Source organism: Giraffa tippelskirchi, chromosome 6 (assembly GCF_054371585.1).
Source record: "Giraffa tippelskirchi isolate mGirTip1 chromosome 6, T2T-mGirTip1v1.2.pri, whole genome shotgun sequence".
NCBI classification, from domain to species: domain Eukaryota; kingdom Metazoa; phylum Chordata; class Mammalia; order Artiodactyla; family Giraffidae; genus Giraffa; species Giraffa tippelskirchi.
The window spans coordinates 118503986-118520347 of NC_137280.1; the positions used below are offsets into that span (position 1 = coordinate 118503986).

The 16362-nt window shown below is 45.2% G+C and overlaps 1 protein-coding gene across 5 annotated transcripts in view; it reads right to left on the minus strand.

Annotated features, from left to right (window-relative positions):
• FSTL4 (follistatin like 4) overlaps positions 1–16362 on the minus strand; it is a 695167-nt gene that overhangs the window by 394045 nt on the left and 284760 nt on the right. For all 5 annotated transcript variants that reach the window (XM_081502830.1, XM_081502827.1, XM_081502826.1 and 2 more), the window contains one exon: positions 9801–9936. In XM_081502830.1, the coding sequence (XP_081358956.1) occupies positions 9801–9926 (126 nt within the window). In that variant the 5' untranslated portion in view covers positions 9927–9936. The remainder of the gene's footprint in view (positions 1–9800; positions 9937–16362) is intronic.

Below are 16362 nucleotides of genomic sequence, written 5' to 3' on the forward strand. Positions count from 1 at the left end.
AGAGCCGCCCTGCTAAACACTGAGTGACAAATACTGCAGCTGGTGGTAACATGCCAGCTCTCGGTATGAGAGAAGTACACAGTCTTCTTGATGGGTGCTTAGTAGGGTTCTGAGATCAAGGGCAGAAACTACAGCTCTGACATCCATGTTCTGAGCAGCTGTCCATGCCGGATATACATGTACCATCTTAGTCCTCATGACAACTCTGAAATCAGGACTTTTACTGCTTGCATTCTGCTCAATGCTAAGCTGAAGGTCAGAGAATAGGGAACTTCCTTCAGCCACACAGCTGGAAGGGAAGAAGCAGATCTGAGCCCCTGGGCCCTTTGACGAAGGGCCCCTGCGTCAAAAGCAGAATAGGAGATTCCTTAGGCAGCAGCGCAGACAGGCAGTGCGGCAAGTGAATAGTTTGGTCCCAGCTGGAAAAAAGCAACTATGGGATTTTAAAGCAACAATAAACATCGTGGAGGATGAAGAGGAAATGTAGAACCTCCAGGGTCCAGTTAGGTCATAGTGGGGAAGGCTGCCTACAACCTGTCTATGCTAGGAGCTTGCCCACCACCAGCCAACAAGCCACTAAGAGCACACATAACTCTCAGCCTCAGTACGGAGAACTGTGTGGTCAGAAAAACAGGCCATGCTCCAGAGGCAGGGGCCGAACCCCAGGTGGTCATGTTAGCCACCTATGTGGTGGGGCCAATCTGCCAATTGCCTCAGAGCTGGTTAGGTGACCAGCCAACATGGTTCTTTAAGCCACTTCCTATTCCATTAAGGGCTCACTGGTCACCAGTGGTATTCCCTGGAAGGAACTTTCCTGAGAAATACGGGGATGACTTCCCAACTCTTAAAAAAAATACACACATACACTTTCTATCCCAATCCAGACCCTCAATGGTTAAAGTATTTTAACAAAATTAACAGTGGTAGCTTTCCTTTCCAACTAAAACTTCAGAAGCGTTTTAGTTTGAACTCAAGACCCTCTTGGAGCACTGGGAAAGCGGGGAAAGCAGGGCTCAGTCTCCAAGTGAAGCATCAAGCAATCACTCAGGTACTTTTCTAAAACCGCCTACAGCTGAAGGGAAAACAATGGTGGTTCCCTACAGGCCAACCCAGCATCTCGTCAGCACCAGCTTCTCCATTCCTACCCGGCACAGAGTCAGGCTGAAACGCACCCTTTGGCCAGGGGAAGACTTGAGTCCCACAGGTCACTCATCCTCCATTCTTTACTCTGGCCAAGAGCAAACTCTCTTGAGTTTTCTTCTTTCCAACTAGAAGTGAAACAAGACTGCCTTTAATTAGGATGAAGAAGTTGTCCACCAAATAGCAGTGGTGTGTTAGGTTTCATGAGCAGAGTAAAGAAATGGCAAGAAATTTTCGAGATCATGAATAAGAAATCCTCACCCCATTTTCCCTTTAAGCTCTTCTGTCACCTCCACATAGAGGATTGCTGGATGTGACCATGGAAACCTATCTGTAGGGGGGCTCACCACCACTTCCACGGAGGGCCCAGGGGCCTCCTTCTGAGACGAGCATCAGTGCTATCCATTTTGGAGCTAATAGAGTTTTCCAGCCATGAAATTAGTACAGACACCACAGAATACAACTCTGAAACTAGGTCTGGGACCTAATGTCTTGACAGGGCTCAGACTCCAGCTCGGCAGGAAATTCAAGGCCATGCTACCACACGCTTCTATGGGTCTCAGTTCCCTGTGAACTACCACATTGGCCAAAGGCTTGTTTGGGTTTTTTTCATAAGATGTTATGGAAAAACCCAAATGAGCCTTTTGGCCAACCCAACAGATGGATGTTCCAGTGATTAACAGTTGTGTCTGACTGGTCCTTAGAAACAACCCACCTGCGTGGGCAATCTAGAACATGCCAGTGGCAGGCTTCCATGGGATGGACTGCCCTTTTTTCTCCAACTCTGGCTTTTATTCTTCTTTATAAATAAGAAGGTATAAAGGTATAAAGAAGTGATAGGGATAGCTGAGTTTATTCTTTAAAAAGTTTTCATGTTTCTGCTTTGTGAAGTCAAAAGGTCCAGGAAGCCCTTATCTGAGCATCGTTCCCAGCACATGGCAGATACGTAGCCCTTGTTAGACACTGAGTAATAAGACAGTTCCAATTCCTTTCTTCTTAGCAAGCTGAGGACTTCTCTCCCTTACATCAGCAGCAGTTACCCCAGGGGAGCCTTCTTTGAACCCAGGTTTGTATGTGGGATGTGGCAGTGTTTCTGGCCAAACAGACTCTACATGGTCTCCAGGCAGAGCTCCTCACAAGCTATCCCTCCCCAGAGGCGTGCACCCAGGAGATTTTGGACAAAGCAAGACGGGCCACGCCTTCAGACCTCACACCTGTTACTTGGCCAAACAGGATTAAGAAAGAGAAGTAAGATTACATCTGAAAGCACACTTTGAGCTTTCGGCTCATGTTTTAAAGGGGCCCTGTCTGCAGCGATAGAATTCAGATGTGAAGTAAGCCTGAAAGGGAGCTCCCTTGACATCTTGATCACCCCTCACTCTCCACACGAAGAAGCTGAAGCCCAGAGAAGAGAAACAAGTGGCTCAAGTCCACGGAACTAGTTGTGCCAGGCTAGACCTGAGACACAGAGCCCAATCGGAAGGCCTGTGCTCTCACCCCGAGACTCGCAGGCTTGGGGCGGACTGAACTTCTGAGCTACAAGCCTGCAACGGTGTTTAAGGGGCTCTGCTTGTTCCTGTTCTCTTCTCTCCCAGTGGGTCATTTCTCAAGTTTTGGGAGTGGGTCAAACGGCTGACAGGCTTTACTGGGACCACAGAGAGAAGGCCAAGCCCTGAAACACAGGTGGATCACCAGCCTATGGCCACATCCTATGTCATCCCAGCTCAACCACCAGAGCTGGGCACTTCCCCACCAATCCGACAGTAACATTTCACAGCTCTCTCCCTCCACCCTCCCACTTTCATCCGTCCCTGCACTTCTCTCTGCCCTTAACACACCCAGATTCTTCCCTCAGGGACTATTTTCTCCATAACCTGATTGTAGGACACCCGCCCTTGGAGGAGGGAAGCAGCACTAGGTAAACCACTGCCCTGTCCCTCCCGTGCCAACCCCCTTCTGGGAGAATTCTGTTTCCTTTCTACCCTCAGTTCAGTTCAGTCGCTCAGTTGTGTCCGACTCTTTGTGACCCCATGGACTGCAGCACGTCAGGCTTCCCTGTCCTTCACCATCTCTTGGAGCTTGCTCAAACTCATGTCCATTGAGGCTGTGACACCATCCAACCCTCTCATCCTCTGTCTTCCCCTTCTCCTCCCGCCTTCATTCTTTTCCAGCGTCAGGGTCTTTTCCAAGCTTTTCTACCCTGCAGGGGTCCATTCAGGGCTGGATTCTGTGTCACCATGCCCTACTAAGTCCAGCAGTGCTATCAGGGAGACATTTTAAAATTAAACTGAAGCAAAATTAATTTTATTTTCTGAATTTCACTACAGTTCCTGAAATACTTGAGCAAAGCATAAGGCTTGGTCCCCAGGGCAAGCTGGAGGCCCCAGTCACCCGAAGGAGTAAGTGAGGATAGCTAGGTTTCACTTTTTGAAAGAAAGAACCCTCAAGATATTAGAACAATGATCCCATGAGGGAAAAGACCGGGTTTCTCTGTATCTAGGACTTCCTGACTCAGAGAATTTCTAAGGCCAAGATGCAAGTGTGTGTGGTCACTGACAAGGGACCAGACTCTGTGGACAGATGGCTTCTCCAAGCCGTGGGGGGCTCAGGTGGGCTGCTTCCTTCACCCAACAGCATCCTCCTGGCCCTGCTGCAGTTTTCTCAGGTCCTGGACCCCTCTCATCCTAAGCCCTCCCTCCCTGGAGCCAGTGCCCCTCTCCCTCCCCAGGGGGCTGGCAACAAGATGAGGCTCAGGAGCCTCATAGCAGAAGCCACAGCAGTGGAGGCAGAAGGACAATGACCCTGGCTTGCAGGACAGAGAAGTGAAGCCCCCACACAGGGAGCCTGTTAGAGTCTGACACCAACACAGTATTTTCTTGTCTCTGAATGGGAAATGAGAGCAAGAACCCACAATCACAGAGAACTAATCGAGCAGATGATTGGGGCCTGGTAGAGCTGATGCTGCCAAGTTTCCCCAAAATGGAAATCAGAGCCCCATTTACAACGCCTGGCCTAATGTCCTGATTACAAGGATGGGAAGTTTCCTAGAGAAGCATAGATTATTTAGCAGCAGAGGCATAAATAAAATTGATATGTAAATGCTAAATTAAGATGAAGAAGAATACTGGTTTTCTGTGAACTCATAAACATTTATTTTCCTGGGTCACAAAACTTTTAAGAACCAATTAAAACTCTGTCAACTATGATCTGAAAATACCAAAGGGGTGCACAGTACACTAACTGGTACAGAGTAGGTTTGCCAAAACCGGCAAGAGAGGCAGAACATCCAAAGATGGTGGCTTCCCCTGTCCATGGATTACAAATGAAATAAAGACCCCCAAACACAGCACCAGTCCAGCAGTTGTGGTCCCCAAAGCAGCCTGGCTGGGTGCTGGGGCCAGAAGCTGGGTGGGACACCAGGGTGGGAGGCACAGGTGATGGGAGGGCATGGGAGTGCAGGCCAATCTCTGGATGTAAATCACCCACAGACAAGCCAGGGTGCAACCCAGGACTCAGAGATCTAAGTTTACCTGTCTGCCTGCTTGCTTGAAAATAGATGAAAATGACTCAGACCCAGGCTGTATCAATTCACCGACCCCCTCACCTACTTGCCCTTGTCTCCTCTCCCCCAAGCCAATTTCATGGCAAGCTCTTTCCCAGCATGACTGCAGCCTGTGTGTTTCTCTCCTTTTCCTGACTGCAGTCAACATCACCCTGTTAGCGGGAAGCTCAAAAAAAAAAAAAAAAAAAAAAAGCCAGGGTTCATCACCAGCTGGATTCTCCTTCTTGAATGTGTGCATGGGAGAGGGAGGGTGTGGGATACCTCGAGGGCTTTTCTGCCCACTGTCCTCTGGGACTGTAAGTATTAGGGCCTGTTCACAAGTACACTGAAGCTCAAGAGACCCTGTAGTGGAGTAGGTACAGCCCACACAGTCTCTAAAGGTAGAAGCCAGCTCATCCAGTGTCCCTGGGACTTGGAGTACTGTCACCACCCTTCACCCTGGAAACTACGAATTTACTCACATCTGTAGATGGGAGATTTCGATCTCCCAATTTTCCTGAAGAAGCTAACATCCATACCCTCTGACACAGAGTAATCAGCAGACAGCCAGAGGCAAGAGCTGTAGGAGCAAAGAAGAGGCCTCCCCCTGCCAGAACCACCTCTGCAGCAGATGTCTCATATAAGAAGGGGTGCCATCTACATCCCAGTGCCCCACACCCAGTGAAAGGTGAAAGGCCCATCGCAATTTCTTGCTGAAAAGTGGTACACCCAGTCTCATCTGCTTTGAAAGATAGTCAGTGCTGGAGTTTGGCACCAGGGAGTGCTGAGGAAGGGGGATTCCACAGAATACAGACAGAAAAGCTGTACGCAGGCCTGCGCTGCAGGTGAGGCCTAGGAAATGCTGAGTACCAGCCTGGACCCTGTCTGGGGTCCCCAGGAAGGAGGGAGCTGGTTTTCTCTTCCCACAAACAGAGTGAGGGGCTGGAGTGATCAACTAATCTTCCCCAGCCATCAGTCAAAAAGAAGTTGGGGGCATGGGGTGGGGCAGACCATCACTAGAAAGGGGAGGGGAGCCTGGTCTTCAATCAAATGTGCAAGAACAAGGACACTTATTAAGGGAGAAAAAATGTGTTTTAGGTTAATGCTCAGTCTTAGCAGCTTGAGTCCTCCTGAGTGCCCAACCAATGCAGAGAGAAGCCAGATCATTTATGTTCTCTAACATTCGAAGGTGCCCTCCCAGGGAGAGGAGTGCAGTCTGCGTCTGGGGCCAGCCCTTGCAGAAAGGGGAAGGGCAGGGCAGCCCTGGCAGGATCCTGCCCTCTCAGGCTGACCCCTGGGGTCAGGGAGGATGGGAAGTATCCTGACTCTGATACCACTCCTATATATCTTTCTCCTCAAAGATCCTTGTGTGACTTCACACACACTAAAAAAAAAAAAAAAAATGGTGTCAGACCTCAAAGCGCATCTCTGCTCTATAAGCACCAAGGCATACAAAGCTAGCAATTTTAAATGGAATCAGTATCAATATTTACAGATATTTAGTGCATGACTAGAAACTATGGGGAAGAGCAATTTAGGAAAAGTTCAGTAAAATCAGGAGGCAGGCAAGAAGGCTGAGTAATAGCCACCATCCAATCCCCTGCAACCTAGCAAGTGATGGCAACACTGTATCCAGAGCTCAAAGGGTGAGGGGACCCTCCCACACACGCCTGCCCCTCAAGAGGGGGCCGGTTACTAGGGACTGTTACCACACCCCTTCTCACTTTCCTGGTTCCTCCATTACAAAATCCTACCAATATTGATTTTACTACTGTATCTATCTTGGCCAGAGTATCAGGGAAAAGAGGAAAATATAACTATTTGGGAATTTCAATAAGTTGTATCTCTTTGAATTGTTTCCTGTAGATTCAGGATTGCATTAGTATTCTAGACCATGTCATGCCACTCAGCTCTTATTAAACAGGCACTCCACCCAGCTACATTTCTTTTTTTATCTATGTTTGTAAAATGGTAAACTCCTTGAAGCTATTTCAGCGGCAGTCTTTGTACATAACACAATATTTTAACAAAATTCATATTCATTATAATTGCTTTAAAAATGTGCAAGCACACACACATTGGTCATTTAATTCTTGTTTACCCTTAGGACACTTAAGTAATTGGCATAACTTGAAAGGCAAATCAAATCTCATTAATGCTTTCCAAGTACTTCAAAAATCTCAAGTCAATGAATGTTTTGGGAAGTACTCCTATCAGGAGGAAAACACACAGGGAAACATTTTACCATTTAGCTCCTGGAAAGGTTTTTTTGATTTATTTACTGAGTCTCAGGAAACTGAGACTGGTTTTGATTCTTCTAGAAAATAAGACTGCCTGAGGAAACTGCTAGAGGAGTTTAATATGGTTTGCAAGGTGAGCTCTGGATATATTAAGAGCTATAGTCGGAGAAGGAAATGGCAACCCACTCCAGTGTTCTTGCCTGGAGAATCCCAGGAACGGGGGAGCCTGGTGGGCTACCGTCTATGGGGTCGCACAGAGTCGAACACGACTGAAGTGACTTAGCAGTAGCAGTAACACAGTCCAAAGAAGAAACTACCCAGACCCTGTAACACACAGGATTATCTTGGATGTTGATAAGGTACAAGCGAGGCTCGACCTGCTTACAGGTCTGCCGGGGACCATTCATGCCCCCATCCGAAAGGAGCCTTCAGCACAGGGAGGTAGTAAAAACTCATTTAAATACATGACAGTCTAGTGAGAAACTGAAAGCACCAAGGTGACTTCATGACTAGTACCAAACGTTGAATAAATATCGATTGACTGAAAAACTCAATAAGCCTCTGTAAGGAAGAGAAAGATAAAGATGATGGCTTCATTCTTATGCTAAAATAAAATTTAAGAGTTAAAAAGAAAAAGAGATAGGAAAGATTAGGAGTAGGAGTTCAGGGAGAGATCAAACATGATCAAGAGAGGTCAAAGATTTTAGAGAAAAGGTAAGAACCAGAGCAAGGCCTTGGAGGAGTGGCTGATTCAGACTTGCAAAAGAAAAGGGGTGGGGGGGGGGACAGGAGGACCCTAGCAAGTGAGGGCACAGTGGGACCATGCATCAAGTGTGATCAAGGTCAGCCAACTAACCAGTTACAATGTTGGACAATACATGTCTTGCCCTCTCTCTCTAAACATTCATGGAGGTTGTCCTATGTCCTGGGCCCATTCACATCCTCATCACCTTATTTAAAAATTCCCAGAAGCAGTCTCAAGGAGCACTCACAAAAACTCAGACTACAGCAAAGAGAACTAGAGGGCCAAGGCAGTTGTTTCTGCCTTCTAGAGTTCACAGAGGCATCACTTCCTTTCCCTGAAGCAGTGAAATTCCCAAAGCTGGGTGACAATGGCGTCTCCGGGGCTCTATCCTAAAAAGGCAAGCAGGGAGCACAACAACACCCCCGAGCAAAAGAGCTCAGTTCCTCAGGATGAGCAGCATCTGCTCTTTCTTGTTGGTACATGAAGTACTAGGGTGTTAACAGCTAAAATAAAGAAGCCCTGGGTTGATATCAACTTACCTTCAATTTACCTCCAGCTAAAACCCACCTTAATTGGCCTGACTGTTTTAACTAAAATAAGCAATTTAAAACAGTGGGCCAATGAGCCCCAACAGTAAGAAGACTAAACACACCTTCCTGTGTGTTTGCCTGTTTGCTTTACTAGTAAATATTCAACAATATATTTGTAGGATTTAAGTGATTGCTTTCCCCCTGTATGAGTACAAGTGTAGTGATTAAATGGTTCCCATTGGGAAATGCCAGGCTTGCTGGCAAGTCAGCCTTCAGACTCTTTCAAAAGAGCATTAGGTTGCGTCTTTCATAGAGCTAGATGGGAGAGATAGTGTTTCTACTTAATCATCTGCTCACCACAAAGGGAAGCCACACTAACTTCAGCAGGAAAAGTGTGTGCATTAAATTACTTCTGAAGCTCCCTGAAGAGTAAGGCTTGTAGGTTTGGGACTGCATTACAATTAAGTAATAATGAAAGAGAAATCATGTCTTTTGATCAAATAACACATTAATCCTGCCATACACCCGGTATCGCTGTTCACTCTCCAGGTAATGCTGACTTTTGGGGGTGACTGTGTTGGGAAGATCTCCTGCAGAAGGGAAAGGCTACCCACTCCAGTATTCTGGCCTGGAGAATTCCATGGACTGTATAGTCCATGGGGTCACAAAGAGTCGGACACGACTGAGCGACTTTCACTTTCACTTTCTTCCTTATTCCACAGGACAGGATGCAGGCACAGAGTGAAGGAAAAGGGGGTGCATCTTGGAAGACAATGGCAATTAAGATGCCCTGGAAAGCTCTCAGGTGAGAATTAGTATTCACCGCATCATCAAGGAAATCCTAGGTAGTTTTAATGGAAGGAGGATCTAGTCGTTTCTTAAGGTTCAGCATGTACAAAACATTTTCTGCACAAAGTCAACATCCCTCACAAGTCCGCAGTTCATGCGCCCACTACCTGAGCAGGGCAGATGCTGTTTAGGACTCCTCTTTCACCACTTAAGACCAGAGTTCACTAAGCAATTAGCAGGATGGCAAGACTCTCCCGGAAGGCATTTGAGAACAAGTTTTTCAAGCACTTTAGAAGCATTTATATATACCTAACATGCCATTAATCATTCTTATCTATTCATTAAGGCCAGCTCCCTCAGGACTTCCACCCGCCAGTTCTTCCTCAGCCTGGTTCTTTTATCTACATAGCTGGAAAGGAGTCTATTTCCTTTAAAACATATTTTATAATTAAAAGACTTCATTAATTCACAGGGGTGTGTTCCACCGATGAGTCAGCACTTTCAGAGTACTATTAAACATACACAGAGGCCATTCTCGGGAGGGTCTGCGTAGAAGACGAAATATGCAACCACAGCTTGATTTAGGGATACATCTTCAACACTGGAGAGACTTTAGACCATTGTTATAGCATTATATAAACCTCCAGTCCCTATCAACACACATGGCTTCCTTCTGTCCCCTACTGCAAAGGGAGCAGGGTTTTCACATCCACTGCATCTACTTGATATAAACTAAAGGCAGAAAGGAAATCAGATACTGTAAAAATCAAAAGCAATGAGTTTTAAATGTCATGCCAGCTGTGACGTGACTATACCTCTGCCGGGGACTCTCCAACACCCACGTTCCATCCTCCGCTGGCTCCCGGGTTCATCCATCCCAGCACAGCAGGCAGGGAGGCTCCAAGCAGTGTGAGATGCAGCCAAAAGCCTCCTGGTCTCATTTTGTTGAGTCTGTTGAGAAAATGACAAATGCCCAGCACTAAGCATTGCAAAATGTAAACAAGTCAAGGGGTAGTTAGTGAGTGAGTACTTGCTCTCCAGAATCAGATAAACATGGGTTTATATGCTGGCACCAGGTCTTTTGGTTTACCGTGGAGAAGTTACATTACTTTTGAGCCTTATTTACTCATCTCTAAAGTGGGGTCAATAATATGTACTCAATAGGGCTGCTGTGAGGGCTGAAGGAGGCAGGGTTGGGCACACAGTAAAAACTCTAAATGCTGATTGGTATGCAGAAACTCACTTGAAATTCACCTGTCACTACATCTGTAAGAATGAATGAGGGTGGAAAGGCTGAGGCACCACTGATAGGTGTGTGTCCATGCTTCAGTTTACGCAGACAGCATTTGCAGTGGTGAGAAATCATGTTAAATCTGTAGTATTCCTATTTGTAGCTGAGGACTCAGTTAACAAGATAGTGAATTTCAAAACATTAATGGGTCTACTATTTTCATTTCTGTTCTAAGACCAATCCTTCTTGTAGTAGAATTCAAGCATCCACCGGATAACAGGTTTTCAGTAGCATTTAAGATGTTTTATGAGACTGTCTTGATAAATTGTCTAAAATATTAGAGGACAAGAAATGGGCAATTGAAAGTAATAAAAGATTTACATGGATGAAAAAAACACAAAGGATCAGCTGTTATAAAAATGCAACATCCTAATATATGCTGGGCATTGTGTAAAGAGGACAAAGACACAGACTGGTGCATTTGTCCAATTAGCTGTACTTTTTAAGGTTTCCGCTGTGAACATATTCCAGCCTTAATTTCAGTATCTCTGAGAAACACAGCCAGATAGAGCTCATCATGCAGTATTTACAACTCTTACCCAAGGAAACTTTAAGGGTTATTGATTTCTGTGAGCACCACACAATTTAGCGCTTAATTGCATGTGGTCCACACTGCCTCATGCTCATGGCTGCAGAGATGAAAACACAGAGTGCCTTGGAGGCCAGCACCTGCTGTGAGTTGTTTCAGGGCTGGTCCAGAGCAGGTGTCCAAGTCAGAGATGATGAGCTGCTTAAGAGACCTTACAGCCTGTTTGAAGGATCCACCCATGCTCACCCCTAAAACCAACAGCTCAGAAGGATCCCTGTGCTACACAAGGAGAGGGATCAAATGATCACTAGAGCTGCTGCCAGGGCTGCCAAACAACTACACTGCCTGCCACTTTCCAGGCTTCCTTTGGCTGCCTTCCACACCCCAATAAAGCTGCCATTCCAGACTTGCTTTATGTCCCCAACTTGAGACAGAAATGCCCACAGCAATGAGGAGCTAGACAAAAACTTGTGGGCATATAACACTGGCCTATGAGAGGAAAGGTTATAAGTTATGGCTGTCTTTTAAGGGAAGGTATCTCTATTTTTTTTTTTTAGGAGTCTACAGGCTCCTACTCCTACCTATGTTTCTGCAGCCATTCATCTTGGACATCTGTAGTGAAAGCTGGAGCTACCAGGGAAACAGTCTGGGTGGCCAGTGAATACAATGTGACAGTCATGGTCTCAATGCCATCTGCACCAGCTCTCGCCTCTGAAGAAGGCAGAGCGAAGTGGAACCGGTACAGCGGCTACCTGGGAGAAGGCTGCAGCGCTATCAGCAGCCACCCAGCACTACATTCCCCATCCGGGGCTCAAGCTAGGGTGTGTGTTCTTACAAGGAGGAGGAGGAGGGAAAAATCACATTCAGGACTGAAAGAGAATAAAAATGACTTTCCCTAAGTGCAACCAGTTTTTCTAAAAAATAAATAGGGCAATACCCTACTCTCCATAAATTATTCTGCTCTGAACACAGAGCCATGTTCCAGAGACTGCAGAAAGCAGCTACTCAATTTTTGGAATTTTTTTTTCTTCAAACAAGCAACAGTAATTCAACCTGGAACTAGAAAGACACTGTTTCCCAATCTACTTTTATTCATCCTTCCCTATTTATCCACCATCACACAGTGCTCATGGAGTAAGTATACATATCAAAGGTCTTCTCTCCCTTTTCATGCCTTCAAGCCTAAAAAAACTAAAAAACAGCAAGATAATCAAAGCTTACTCTAGATAACTTACAGATGTCAATTCCTGGAGTTATAAAATATTCAAGCCACAATATCGAGTATTTAGTTTTCAATTTGTCTAGTAATCCAAGACCAATTATTTTGGATGTTTTATTATTAACGGATAGCGTCAGAATAAATTCTGTTCATTTCAATTGTTTTGGAAAGCTCCAAATCACTTCATTCAAGAGGGTGTACCCAGACCTCTGACATTAACCCAGCTGTCCTGAGCTGTGTTTCAGGAACCTGAGCTGCAGCACTGCTGCACTTGGAATCATCTCTGGTTTTGTCTAGATCGTGTTGAGGTTTCCATAGGATTTTACTGGATGACAGGGAAACATGAGCCAGGCCAACTCCTGAAATATTCCTAGGCAGCTTCTCTGTAAAGTTTATTTCAGCTTGGCCACCACCAGATCAAATTTCATTTGCACGGCGGATGCGTCTGAGATGTCATTTTATACTCAGGGTGACTGATAATTCATTCCCTCTACAGCAGCAACAGCCTTAAAATTTACAACTCAAGTTTTATGACAGTTTAGTTCATAAAAAAAAGAATTAATACTGGGTCTAAATCAATTTTGATGATCTGTCTAATAACCAAATAGAAATTATCTATTTGGTTAACACTTACATAGCAATTACTATGTGTCAGGCACTGTTCTAAATGCTTTATAGGTACTAACTCATAACCCTCATTGCTATTCCATGAGGAGGGCAAGGACTAGCTCCTAGTTAGATAACAGAAGAGATGGGTCACAGAGAGGGTTAAGTACCCTGCCAAGGCCATGTGGCAAATAAATGATAGAGCTGGGACTCCAAGCCAGCCAGCTGGACGTGGATCTATATTCAAACCCTGTCCACTAAGGCCTCTTGATACTTAGCAATATTTCATTTGGATGAATGGTAGTTTTTAGTATGATGGGGAAACATTGACGTAGAACAAGATTGGAGGCCCTGAGCCCCAAGTCTCTCCTCTGAAAGATGTCGAGACCTTGTTTCTCCAGCTTCCATGGCTCCAGCAAGGCCAGAGGAGCAGAGTGAGGGGGAAGTCAAGCTGCCCCCTGCCCCACACTCCACCTATGATGGGGCCACACAGCACACTCTCCTCGGCCCTCATCACTGCTGTCTTTATTGGCCTAGAATGAATGTGGCTGAAATAAAAAAAAGTCATGAGGAGATGCAAAGGATGCCAGGCAGCAAGGGTGCCCTTCAGCTCACTGGCAATACCAGTCAGCCTGGTAGATGGTCACTTTGGGGAAAGAGGATCTGTTGAGAGATTAATTACTCCTCAAATTCAAATAGCGCTACTGGCCCTCAGACAGAAGAACATACAACAAGAATCTCCCCATCATAGAAGTAGGAAAGTATCACCAATAAGGTCACAAACCCTCTTTTTCAACCTAGAACTCCTTTTGAAATCAATTTAGGTTTATAAGCTTCATCCAATCCATGCTCGAGTCCCAAGATTGGTTACAAATCTATCTGAGATTGTTCTCATAAAAGATCTGGGACTATTTCTCCTTTCAAACAACTTATAAAACACAATCACTTAATATTTAAGACATCTCATTTCCAAGGAAAGTACTTCACTGCTTCCTCTGGGGTTTCCCACCTGAGCCTCATGTTTCTCCATGCTCAGGAGAATCAGGTGCCAGGCTGGCCACTGCACAGACAGGCACCAAAGGCCTGGAAGGTGGAAAGATTCACCCAATATATAAAGCCAACTCAGTGGCCAGACCTAGACTAAAATTGAAGCATCTTGACCCCCTAGGCAACTGCTTTCTTATATCATCTCAAATTTACGTATGGAATATGTATGCATTCTCTGTTTAGACAGACTGATTTTGCTTTTTCTAAAGTTATGAATGAGTCCCATTTCACCTTGCTGTGAAAACCACAGGATTTCCTAGTGTTATTAGCTGATAGCTATACTATTATTTATTTGTATTTAAAATTATAGAGGTACTACAAATCTGTAGACTGTAACATTCTAAATACTGACTTGCTTTCTGAAGAAAGTGGAAAAACCGTGACCAAAGAAGGACTGGTGGCTCAGAGGTTAAAGCATCTGCCTGTGTGGGAGACCGGGGTTCAATCCCTGGGTCGGGAAGATCCCCTGGAGAAGGAAATGGCAACCCACTCCAGTATTCTTGCCTGGAGAATCCCATGGAGGGAGGAGCCTGGTAGGCTACAGTCCACAGAGTCACAAGAGTTGGACACGACTGAGCAACTTCACTTTCACTTTTCACTTTTCAAGAAGGCAAATGGTCAGGGAGAAATAGATATGAATATGTAAACTCCAAATCTGCCCCACCAGAGAACATACAGCGGCATGCAATCTGTCTTTACTGAACAGGGTCAGAGGCCAGAGAGAAGCATTGACATAAACACAAACTTCTCTTTCCTCCTCCAGGAACCAGCCCTGTTTGGGAAGAACTTAGGAAGAATTCTGACCCTCAGAGCTCTGGGGAAGATTATTCCCTGGTTTGTTCTCTCTTGTCTTTTCACTCAGAATATGGTAACATTACCAGTCCAGACATTGTGGAGTAGTCACGCAGAAACGGCTCCTCTTTGTCACAGACAGGACCAGAAATTACAAAGATGATTTGGCAGAACTGAGCAACACGATCCAGCCTTGAAGAGGATGGTAAGGTTTGTGACTTTGAGCCTCCTGAATTTCTAACCTAATTGAAAAGTATATGTTCTAACCAACTGCTTTTAGATGCATTGCCTTTTACACATGTGATGTTGGCAGTCAGCAACACACACCAAAATCCTACAGTTCTCTCTGCATGCTTGCCCCATGTTCAAAGAAAAAAAACAAAAACACACACATCAAAAGCCCAAACTAAAACCAGGAAGCTATCTGCTAATTTCTTTTGCAAGGCTGAGGACTGCAGTTTTGATTGGTGAGTCTTTTAGGAAAAAAGAAAGGGATTCAAACTTTCTAAAATAGTTTCTAAAATACCAATCCAAGGAAATTAGGCATGGAAACATATGAAGGCAACCATGAAGCAAGCCATAATGAAGTTATATTGCGTTTCCCAGTAATTATCTACTCTGTATCTTTGGTTAATTGTTCCCACATTTGATAAATTTGATATCTAAATTAGTCTATGTGTAAATCTATGACAGTCCTATTTACTATGAAGTTAACATATAGAATCCTCAACATTCAGATTATACTTCTGGAGTACCATGTTCTCTTTACTGTAGGTCTACTCTACTTGAAGTTGCATACCTTGTGTTATGCACCAAGATAGAAAATGTAAGGAAAGATGTGCTCTTGAAATAACTGCCTAATTTGATTAACTAGTAAGCACACAGCATCACAAGAAGGTTGAGTTTGCAAAAAAATACCAAAAAAGGCAAAGTAGCAAATAAGGAGATTTTTAGGAAATCCTGACTAGTCAGTGCCAATTTCTGAAATATAATGTTGTCAAACAAAAGATCACATCATGAAGATCACTAAAAAAAGGTGGGGCGGGGGCAGAGTGTGGTGGTGGGGGGAAGCCTGCAGCCCTTAGGAAGAGAAGAATCCTGAATGACTGGCAGATCAAGGCAGAAAAATTCAATCTATCCCTCCCTCAACTACCTCCAGGACACAGCCAAAGGGATAAAGGTTCTCCCGGTACCCAGAACAAGTTGCCCCTCTCTGGCGGGGGGGGGGGGGGGGGGGGGCGGGGAACCTTCCTGGAATTAATAATAACAGAAGGTGGGCAAAAAAATTGAAGAGAGGAAAATCCACTGTAACTTTTATTAAGCCATTTATATTCATTACATCAAAGACTGTTTTCTTGCACTGACCTTTGCTCTGTCTGAAGTCTTTGGAGAGAGGGATGTCTTTTTCTATACAGGATGGGAGGAAAGTGAACATTCATCTGAGTGTGTCTAAACAGAAATAATCTAGTAATGCTGCAGTGTCTTCTCACAAAACTAAGATGGGAAGCAGACACGGCCCTGTAGGGCATCAGCTCAGGTCTTCCATGAGAACTACTGCCTAAGGGCTGCTGGGGCTCTGGGGTCAGAGATGCCACATCCCTCGCTCCCCTGACGTGTGCTTCCCAGGTGAGCGGCTCCACCTGACCATTACCCAGACCCACGGCCTGTCTGGACCATTCCAGGATCAAGAGGACACTGTTAAAAGTCATCTCTCACTTTCCCCTAGTCCTGATGGTAGGAAAATAATTCGAGACTTTTAAGAAAAGTCCGAATTTCTTCCCTATCCCTTTTCTCTCCTCATGGATTGTGAAATGGGCTCATTTTGGGGTGCATATTTTTAGTGCCACGTCCTACTAAAATTCTGTTTGGCCCAGAGAATGTGGACGGATGTCT